At 35.8% G+C, this 11,793-nt stretch overlaps 1 protein-coding gene across 1 annotated transcript in view; it reads left to right on the forward strand.

The window, feature by feature from the left end:
• The first annotated feature begins 2,589 nt into the window (after positions 1-2,589).
• LHX4 (LIM homeobox 4) overlaps positions 2,590-11,793 on the forward strand; it is a 133,837-nt gene continuing 124,633 nt past the window's right edge. Inside the window, exon 1 of the mRNA XM_053693697.1 lies at positions 2,590-2,665. Coding sequence (XP_053549672.1) covers positions 2,590-2,665 — 76 coding nt within the window. The remainder of the gene's footprint in view (positions 2,666-11,793) is intronic.

Genomic DNA, 11,793 nt, shown 5'->3' on the forward strand with positions numbered 1-11,793 from the left:
TATAAACACACACACAAACATACATGCACACATCTCTCTCTCTTACACACACATACAAACATACATACACACACACCTCTCTTTCTTACACTTACACTTACACACACCTCTTTCACACACACACACACACACACACACACACAAACACACCTCTCTTTCTCTGTTTTATAAACACACACACAAACATACATACACACATCTCTCTCTCTTACACACAACTCACTTGTCATCTCTTTCTCACACACACACCTTCTCTATGATACATACATACACACACTCATACTGACATATACTCTCTCTTACACAAACACACACATACATAGTCATACATACTTATACACACATACATATACATATATTCATACACACACACATATATACATACTGTATATACATACACACATATACACATACACACAAAAGATTTAGATAGGAACCTTTAACCCAATAAACACATATACATCTCTCTTTCACTCTCTGACTCATACATTTTCTAGAGAAATGCACAGATTTCACACTGCTAAGATTTTCGACTTCTCTGCAAAGACTGGACGATCTCAGTTTGCTGGCTCTAAATTATATGATTGGTTAAATATATTGTTAATCGGTTTAACGAATTACAAATGAATTATTGCTCCTGTTGCCTTGGCTGTCATATTTATATAAATATCTGATGTTTAATTGTGCCTGAAACACCTGCATAGACTGTAGCGTTGTTTCAGGGATGGAACAGAGTCAGACTTAAAGACTGAGATGAATTCTAACAAGAATTATAGACATGACATATACATAATATAATGGACAGTCTACAGGTTATAAGGGAAAGGCACAACCCCCAGAACATTCAGTACAAAGGACGCTTTTGCAGTGACTGTAAGGCTGACTCAGACCTCCAGGAACAGTCATGCAGATGATGAAGCTTTTAAAGTCTCTTTTTGAGATTCCATAGATGGGTTTACATTACTATGTACCTGATGCAGCCCCCACTCTTTCAGCAAACGCCCCCCTTCCCTGCACTATGTATCCATAAATCCTCATTCTTGAAAGATGAAGGATCTCCTGATGTTTTGCACAAGTTCATAGATAGAACATCTGACAATGGGTTATTGCAGTAAAAACTTCAGAAGTAGCAGGAGAAAATATCAAGCCCAGGTAAGCATGTATTTAACCCTTGAGTCTCTGCACATGTAGTGTCACCTATAGTGTCACCAGTCAGATAATGCTCCAGCAGATAACTGTACTCTTTAATACAGAGGAGTATTCAGTACTTATGCACTAATATAATGACACCAAGGTGACCTACAGTGGCATTAATTAGTGTTGCTGCACATACACATGGGTGGGATTGGGTTGTTGTCTGTTATAAGGGGAATTATAGAGGTGAATAATGACACTGGTCAAGAGCTCTGATTATTTAATAGGGAGTCAAGGTGCCTGGGGGGTGGGGGATAAACATTGACAGTTCCCATATCACTTATGGACAAGGTTTATTCATTTGGGCATCTTTGTGTCATCTTGACTAGTGATATAGTGCAGTATTGTCTACTATATCTACCTGTTAGGCAAGAATATTGCCATTTATCTCATGAAAATTAGTAACTGTCACACACTTTTTTTAAATTGTATTTTATTTATTTATTATGTGGTTTGGAAACAGTGTTGTTGTTTTATTTATTTATTATTTTTATATGACATGACAATACAATTTGTGTGTGTGGTTATACTGCAGATAAAGACACTTGTTATAGTAAAATATACAAACACTGTTATAAGCATTATACACAGTAATAATGATTTACTAGTTGCAGTATATGAGGGTGTCCCTTTAATTGAAGTAACCCATCAAACCAAAAACGGGGCACAAGTTGAATGGAAGATAAAGGTAACATTTAGAAGAACTAAATAGTTTGCATCAATTAAATGTAACGTGTGAGTGTGCCCAGCCTCATACAATTCTTAGTATATTATTTAACCTGTGAACCTTGCAGTATAGTGACTATTAACCCTTTTATCTGGCTGAACAAGTTGCAGTTCCTTTCTGGTGATAAAACCAAGCACACTAGAAACAGTTACAGCATCACAGATGATCACTGATTGGTGATTGCCAACTGTCACACATGGAGCTCTGACACAGACACCTGCTGCACTGTAGCCCGTGGGGGCGTGGCTAGGTAGCACCGCGCCCTAGTCCTTAACAAGCCACGCCCATTATCTGTTCTTACCTATGCACAGACCTAGCTTCTGAGGCACAGCCCCTCCCGTCCTGATTGGCTAGAGGGGCGTGGATTCCAGGCACCCCGTGACGTCAGAGCAGCTCCTGCAGTGTGAATGAATCAAACTGCCTGGGGTTTGAGCAGCACTCCGGCCGGGAACTGCTGCAGCATCACTCAGCTAGGACTAACCCGGGACAGCAGCCCCAGGAGCCCATACAGGCCACATCCAGCCCCTACCTGCACTTATGCCACCTCTGGAACATCTGGATCCCTCCATGTATTAATTGTCAGCAGCATCCTTTTGTTTTATTTTTGTATTTATTTGTATTATTTTTGTAAAGAACAGATCTATATCTCCAGCAGCGTTTGAATTAAAATGATGCAAAGCTCAGCACTCACTACAGACGGAGCTGTCAAGGGGCTTCCAGAAATTCTTGGTCTGCCAATGCAACGTAAGGCATTTTATTCTTCTATTGATTTAATAATAAAAAGATATCTGGCAGTATGGAGAGCTGGGATGGTGCAGGGAGGGTGAGGAACCTGATGCAGCTCTCCCAGGGGAGCAAATGCAGAAACCTTCTTTAAAATCACAAACATTATTTAAGAATACAAAACCAATGGATATGAGATGCTCTGATTTAAAAGCTAAGTGTAAGACCCCATATTCTGTTTGATGCCCCCATCTGCTCAACTCTGCCATAGAATAAAGCTCCTGTCTCAAACTTTATTCCCATCTATACCCAGCTAGCACCTGAGGAGCTCCAAACCTGCTCCTCACTTCCCTCCCCAACGGTTCCACAAACTAAACAATAAAGGAATTCAAATGAGAAAGGCACCGCTGGTGTAAATATTCTCTAATTTTATTTATTTGTGATTTGTTTTTATTTTTATATATTAATTTGTAAAGAGTCTAAAAATGCTTCTTACATTAACATCCATTTAAATACAAAGAGAAATACAAATGTAAGGCATTGTTGTTGTTGTTTTATAATTCATTATTATTTTCAATTATAATTGAAATATTTGAATCTATAAACATCAGATTATTTTTACATTTTGTTTTGTTTTTTTTTAGTCTGAGGATTGGTTTTACAGAACAGTTTTTTTTTAGAACATAACTCAGTTGTTTTATGGTTGACTTTCCGTGATATAGAATTGCTAGTTTGTAGTTTGTTTCTCTTATAAACAATGGTGTTTAGATATCAATTATATATATTTTTTGTTTAACTTATTTTAGTTACTATATATTCTTAATACATTGTTTCATATAAAGATGTATTTACAAAAGAAACTGCATTCTTCATATTTAAAAGTAAAATAAATAAAATGTAGATTAATCCATTTCTATTTTGATAAAAACAAATCTATGAATTTCTATCAAAACTAAAATATAAATAATCATATCCTACAATTATAATGTGATATATATATATATATTTGTGTGTGTGTTTCTTTCGGTTTATATAAACATTTATACATTTTATATTATAATTATATATCTATATATCTATCATATTATAATTATCTATCTATTTATCTATCTAGCTATATATATATATATATATATATATATATATATATATATATATATTTGTGTGTGTGTGTGTGTGTGTGTGTGTTTCTTTCTGTTTATATAAACATTTATACATTTTATATTATAATTATATATCTATATATCTATCATATTATAATTATCTATCTAATACTCTATCGATATTTTTGTGTGTGTTTCTGTGTTTCTGTATATATATATATATATATATATATATATATATATATATATATATATATATATATATATATATATAGGATCATAGCATATACATTAATATAGCACTAATATATTTTACAATTTAAAAAGATGATTTAATTCTAGTCTGGGTAATGTTTTTGATGTGTTAAACAGTGATGGTATTATTAGATATTTTATGCCTTTTTTCTTCAGACCAGCCCATCATATTTATCTTTTAACTTTGAATCCTTAATTATCTTTTATTGTCATTTTAATAAAGTATCCCCTTTTAAACTGCATTAACCCCTTGGCCCTAAAGCTTTACATTTCCCAGATCTTTATAGTTATCATGATACAATAACACAGACAGATAATTCTGGTTATTATTACCACTTATACTGGGGCACCATTCTCTGTCACAACTTACTGCTGAAATATACAGAGGTTGCAAGTGGAGCTCTGTGTAAATGAGCTTCTGGGACAATCAGACATAATATTCTATGGTATTTCCTTGGATATTAACCCAAAGGTGAAGTGCAGTGAGCCAAAGCCATAGATCTAATCACCTTGTCTGATCCTTTTCTATTTATGTAATGCAGATGACTTATTCTGCTGCTGGCTGCGGCTTCACATGACTTTCAGTTTTACAGTTTTGTTTGTGGGCTTGATTTTATCCTAGATGCTTCTGAACATATAGACAATACAGAGATAGGCATATATATATATATAGATAGATAGATAGAAATAGTGATAGATAGATAGATACAGAGAGAGAAATATATAGATATAGATAGATAAAAAGAAAAATAAATAGGTAAATATATCAGTAAACAGAAATGATAACCTATTATACACATTGTGTATTCGCATTTTATTTTATTTACAGGATCTGTTTTGAATTTATACTTTTTATAAATGTATTGTTTAATGTGTGCATGTTTTCAAACTTTCTTATTTCTCTATCTATCTATCTATCTATCTATCTATCTATCTATCTATCTATCTATCTACTATCTATTTATCTATCTTTATCTTTGTAGGTTTTGCTTTAACTGTGACATCTTGATAGTATTATTATTATTATTATTATTATTTTTATTATACTTAAAATAAAGCAATATATCCTCTTGTGTGCAATCAGTGAGAGTAAATATATATTAGGTCGGCATTCCTTGATATCCACCTTCTATTTGCCGAAGTTGGTTTCTTATACCCCTCTCTCAGTATACAGGGGGTTTGTGTATAACTCTCTCTCAGTATACAGGGGGTTTGTGTATAACGCTCTCTCAGTATACAGGGGGTTTGTGTATAACGCTCTCTCAGTATACAGGGGGTTTGTGTATAACCCTCTCTCAGTATACAGGGGGTTTGTGTATAACCCTCTCTCAGTATACAGGGGGTTATTGTATAACCCTCTCTCAGTATACAGGGGGTTTGTGTTTAACCCTCTCTCAGTATACAGGGGGTTATTGTATAACCCTCTCTCAGTATACAGGGGGTTTGTGTTTAACCCTCTCTCAGTATACAGGGGGTTATTGTATAACCCTCTCTCAGTATACAGGGGGTTTGTGTATAACCCTCTCTCAGTATACAGGGGGTTTGTGTATAACCCTCTCTCAGTATATAGGGGGTTTGTGTATAACTCTCTCTCAGTATATAGGGGGTTTGTGTATAACCCTCTCTCAGTATATAGGGGGTTTGTGTATAACTCTCTCTCAGTATACAGGGGGTTTGTGTATAACCCTCTCTCAGTATATAGGGGGTTTGTGTATAACTCTCTCTCAGTATATAGGGGGGTTTGTGTATAACTCTCTCTCAGTATACAGGGGGTTTGTGTATAACTCTCTCTCAGTATATAGGGGGTTTGTGTATAACGCTCTCTCAGTATATAGGGGGGTTTGTGTATAACTCTCTCTCAGTATATAGGGGGTTTGTGTATAACTCTCTCTCAGTATATAGGGGGGTTTGTGTATAACTCTCTCTCAGTATACAGGGGGTTTGTGTATAACCCTCTCTCAGTATATAGGGGGGTTTGTGTGTAACTCTCTCTCAGTATACAGGGGGTTTGTGTATAACCCTCTCTCAGTATATAGGGGGTTTGTGTATAACTCTCTCTCAGTATATAGGGGGTTTGTGTATAACCCTCTCTTGGTATATAGGGGGTTTGTGTATAACTCTCTCTCAGTATACAGGGGGTTTGTGTATAACCCTCTCTCAGTATATAGGGGGTTTGTGTATAACTCTCTCTCAGTATATAGGGGGTTTGTGTATAACTCTCTCTCAGTATATAGGGGGGTTTGTGTATAACTCTCTCTCAGTATACAGGGGGTTTGTGTATAAGCCGCATTTTGTGTTCTGTAATTGTCACAATCTCTGATTAGGAAGATTTACTGTTTGTAAACAATTTGTGTTGCTGTTCTAGATCTGTATATATATAAATAATACATCTAAATAACTGTCACTTACTGTTATACTTTAAAATTGGGTATCTTCTCATCTGCTCTATAGATATATAAATATCTTCACCTATACCCTAAACACAGATTTATTTACTTGGATTCGTTTTGAATATATTTATATTTACTTATGTACATACGCACACTTCTATAGATTTTCATGTACATATTTAAAAAACACACACATACACAAATATATATATATATATACATATGTGCGTGTGTATCTTAGTGTGCTGTAGCCTTGTGTACATATCCTTGTCTACCTATGTATTTATTAGTATCTTGTTGCATATTCTTGAAGTGTGCACCTGTATGGCTAAACATTTTTTATGTATTTATTTCATTTATAGTTTTTTTTATTTCTAAGAATATTTTAATTATAAATATGCTAATACATGTTTGAATATATACACATACTTTTAAATAGGCAAATAATTTAAATCTGTCCTGTATACTATATCTATCTATCTATCTATCTATCTATCTATCTATCTATCTATCTATCTATCTATCTATATATATATATATATATATATATATACATATATATATATATATATTTGTGTGTATTCCATATATATACTTTCACACATAATGTTTGTGTGTTGTATCTGTATATATTCCCTCTTATAGACGGTATATGTGCAGATAAAGAAGTTTGCATTAAGATAAATTCTTTATGGAGATTTTGACTGATGTGCATTTCCATAACTATCTGTAATATACTAATTAAACTAATTATTATCTATTCATATATATAATTGTTAGTTGGCCCATTAATCGATCCCACGTTAATCAATACTGTAACCATTACAGTCGCATTCATTAATATATCCATGATTCTATTTACTAATACTCCTATCTAATGGTTATTCCCTGTATCTAACTAGCAAATGTAATATCTATTGAAGAATTTCTCAATTAAATCCCTTTTGCCAATCTCAGTGATCAATGTATTTTTATATTTATATATTAATTAGTCTTTGTCCCGGTCTTTATATTTATAATCCTTAGATCATTGTCAGTGAGTTCAGTACATTTCACATCTATCAGTCATAAAATTGCAAAGATAAACCTCTACTCATATTTGTATAATAATAATAATAATAATAATAATAATAATAATAATAATAATAATAATAGCAATAAAAAGTGTTGTTATTATTTTATCTATACAAAATGTATATATATGTAGTTCTATAAAAACGTTTACACTATTTAATATAATAGCAGAATATGTTTTACCTTACAGAAAGCAAATACTATTTTAACCATCATTCTTAATAATTGAATCTGCCTAATAAAGCAGGGTTTAACAAAGTTGTGTATGTGTGTGTATATATATAAAATGGGCGAATGAATGCAAGATGAACAACTTAGTAATATATACAAATACTGCATACATAATAATATAACTGGCACTGTATTTATGTGTAATTATGATATAATGATATACTTTGCAATACATCTAGTTAATATACATCAGACATTACTAGGGTTCTGGAGATCTTCATATATACAACAAAGCCCTTATATACCACATTATTAATATTGTAAACTGTACAAATGATTGTAACAAAATAATCTTTATTAAATTCTATAAATATTTTTCTTGATAATTTCAGTTGTTAAAATGTACAACTGAGTATATATTTTTTTAGTAAGACGCAGCCAGTTTCCATCAGAAGGTGACATATACTAGGTGTCCATTATCTGCATATCTGCATATACTACACACCCTATAAATGCCAAGGACAACTAGAACTGGGGGAAATATTCTTATCATAAGAATCTACATATCTTTTTTTTTTTTTTTAATAAGAATTGTCACCCCAGTGTATACAGCCACATAGGAGCACAATCTGACAATACTCAGTACTGTACAAGACCTCTGTATATACCACCAATAATATAATAAACTAGATATATCCATAAACAAGCGTTTTAAGATCTTCACATAATCAGCCTTTCTGTTCCAGCCCTATATGTTATAGATATATAAGATCTAGGTATAACAGCTTGTTATCTTCCATATACGCTAATTCTCTATATACAAGTATTTAATAAAACCTATTTGTAGTATTTCTGTATGATTTCTGTATGATTGGCTGATGCCTGTATATGACCAATAAAATAATAATTAAAATAAATAGTTCTGTATACCAGCATCACCTGACATTCATATATACCAGGCAAAAGGCATTTTCAATTTATTGACTACACGATAGCTTATTTATTATGGAAGATCTAGAAAACATTTAACATTTCTATGTATCAAACAAATTGTATTTCAAAAAAGCAATCACTTTATTTACCAATTATGTACCTGCTGTCTATGCCATTTGTAAATAAGGAATTCACTCTATACATATATCTATCTATCTATCTATCTATCTATCTCTATATATATATATATATATATATATATATATATATATATATATATATATATATATATATATATATATGTACTAATGTGCACTACTTTGCTTTTATGTATGTATTTGTGTGTGTGTGTGTTAATGTTTCAATATCAGTGTGTGAGAATCTCCAATTCTAAATAAAATAATTTGTTTAAAAACAGTACAGATTAATGGTTTTATTTTTTAAAGCATGATTCACATTCAGGATAATTCTACACGAATAAACTTCAGTCGGGGGTGTAGATTAATTAAGAAATGGGCTGCCTCTTTAGTGATACAGATATCTCACATTCCTGTGTCTTCCTGTGGAAAATAAGTGAAAAATAATGTCACTTTTTAGTCAACTTGCTCTATAGTAAAATGCAGCGAGCTGGGGATAATTGTAATATCACTTTCGTCTGCTTTAAATTAAAGGGACACTGAACCCAATTTTTTTTTCTTTCGTGATTCTAATTTACGCCTATTATCAATTTTTCTTCATTCTCTTGCTATCTTTATTTGAAAAAGAAAGGCATCTAAGCTAAGGAGCCAGCCATTTTTTTGTTCAGTACCCTGGACAGCACTTGTTTATTGGTGTTGTCCAATCAGCAAGGACAACCCAGGTTATTCACCAAAAATGGGCTGGCATCTAAACTTACATTCTTGCTTTTCAAATAAAGATACCAAGAGAATGAAGAAACTTTGATAGTAGGAGTAAATTAGAAAGTTGCTTAAAATTGCATGCTCTATCTGAACCATGAAAGAAAAAAGTTGGGTTCTGTGTCGCTTTAAATATGTGGGAAGCACAATGAGAATATTATGTAAAATAACAAAGTAATGAAACTATTTTATCAGGGGGCAGTTAGGGATATGAAACCCAAACATTCTCTTTTGTGATTCAGACAGAACATACACTTTTTAAAAAGATTCAAATTTTGTGTATATTAACAAATTTGTTTAGTTCCTATGATATTCTGTGTTGTAGAGATACCTAGGTAGCATCTGGAGCACTACATAGCAGGAAATAGTGCTGCCCTCTACTGCTCTTGCAAATGGATATAATTCTTGCAAAGCTGCTGGCATATAGTGCTCCAGAAATGAGCTGGCTCCCAAGCATATGTCTCTGCTTTTCAGCAAAAGATGCCAAAAGAATGAAGACAAATTGACAATAGAAGTAAATTGGAAAGTTGTTGAAAATTGCATGCTCTGAATCATGAAAGAAAAATGTTGGGTTTTATATCCCTTTAACTATGTTCAAAGAGCTTCAGAGAGGTCCTAAAGAATAGAGTAGAATGGTCCTTGGGTTTTACAGTGACTAAGTCATTTGTCACTTTAGTGAGAGTTGTTTCATGGGACTGCTGAAAGCTGAAGCCAGATTGCAGGTCAAGTAAAGCTATAGAATAGAGGAATTGACTAAGTGGTTGTAAACTGTCTTTCAAGCAGGGTGGATGAGGGTAAATGGATTGCTAGAGAGGGGAGAGAGGGTCTGGCCTGGACAGGAGTTATTTAGGATTAACAAATGTTGCAGGAAAAAGCCATCAAGTAGAAGGGGTGAGAGTTGGGTCTTGCAATTTAGAGAAGTCCGGGAAGTTAAAATTTAACCCCTTAACTGCTCAAGTTTGTGGTGCATTTAGTTACAAAAGGTATGAGTTACAACTCACTTTACACGGTGGCTTATAAGTCAGATCAGAAGAATTGTATTTTTGCTCAGCAGCTGTTCATGGTGAGCTTGGAGTAAGGAGATTTAAGGGACATTGAAGTTTTCATTCCTGTATCTAAATTAAGCCTTTTATATATATATATATATATATATATATATATATATACAGTATATATATATGTGTGTGTATGTGTATATATATATACTAGTCCTAAAGCCCGTTCACACGGGCCGTGTGGTTTATTTTTATTTTTATATTCTCTCTCTCTTTCTGTGCCCTATCTCTCTCTCTCCCCTCTTTCTCCCCCCTGTCTCTCTCACTCTCTCCCCCCTGTCTCTCTCACTCTATCCCCCCTGTCTCTCTCACTCTCACTCCCCTGTCTCACTCTTACTCTCACTCCCCTGTCTCTCTCTCACTCCCCTGCCTCTCTCTCCTCCCCCCTGTCTCTCTCTCTCTCCCCTGTCTGTCTCTCTCTCTCCCCTCTCTCTCTCTCCCCCCCTGTCTCTCTCTCTCCCCCCCTGTCTCTCTCTCTCCCCCCTGTCTCTCTCACCCTCTCCCCTGTCTCCCTCTCCCCTGTCTCTCTCACCCTCTCCCCTGTCTCCCTCTCCCCTGTCTCTCTCACCCTCTCCCCTGTCTCCCTCTCCCCTGTCTCTCTCTCCCTCTCCCCTGTCTCCCTCTCCCCTGTCTCTCTCACCCTCTCCCCTGTCTCCCTCTCCCCTGTCTCCCTCTCCCCTGTCTCCCTCTCCCCTGTCTCCCTCTCCCCTGTCTCCCTCTCCCCTGTCTCTCTCTCTCCCTCTCCCTTGTCCCCCTGTCTCCCTCTCCCCTGTCTCCCTCTCCCCTGTCTCCCTCTCCCCTCTCTCCCTCTCCCCTGTCTCCCTCTCCCCTCTCTCCCTCTCCCGTCTCTCCCTCTCCCCTCTCTCCCTCTCCCCTCTCTCCCTCTCCCCTCTCTCCCTCTCCCCTGTCTCCTTCTCCCCTCTCTCCCTCTCCCCTCTCTCCTCTCTCCCTCTCCCCTGTCTCCCTCTCTCCCTCTCCCCCCTCTCCCCTCTCCCCCTCTCCCCTCTCTCCCTCTCCCCTGTCTCCCTCTCCCCTGTCTCCCTCTCCCCTGTCTCCCTCTCCCCTGTCTCCCTCTCCCCTGTCTCCCTCTCCCCTGTCTCCCTCTCCCCTGTCTCCCTCTCTCCCTCTCCCCTCTCTCCCTCTCCCCTGTCTCCCTCTCCCCTGTCTCTCTCACCCTCTCCCCTGTCTCCCTCTCCCCTGTCTCTCTCTCCCTCTCCCCTGTCTCCCTCTCCCCTGTCTCCCTCTCCCCTGTCTCCCTCTCCCCTGTCTCCC

Source organism: Bombina bombina, chromosome 10 (assembly GCF_027579735.1).
Source record: "Bombina bombina isolate aBomBom1 chromosome 10, aBomBom1.pri, whole genome shotgun sequence".
NCBI classification, from domain to species: Eukaryota; Metazoa; Chordata; class Amphibia; order Anura; family Bombinatoridae; genus Bombina; species Bombina bombina.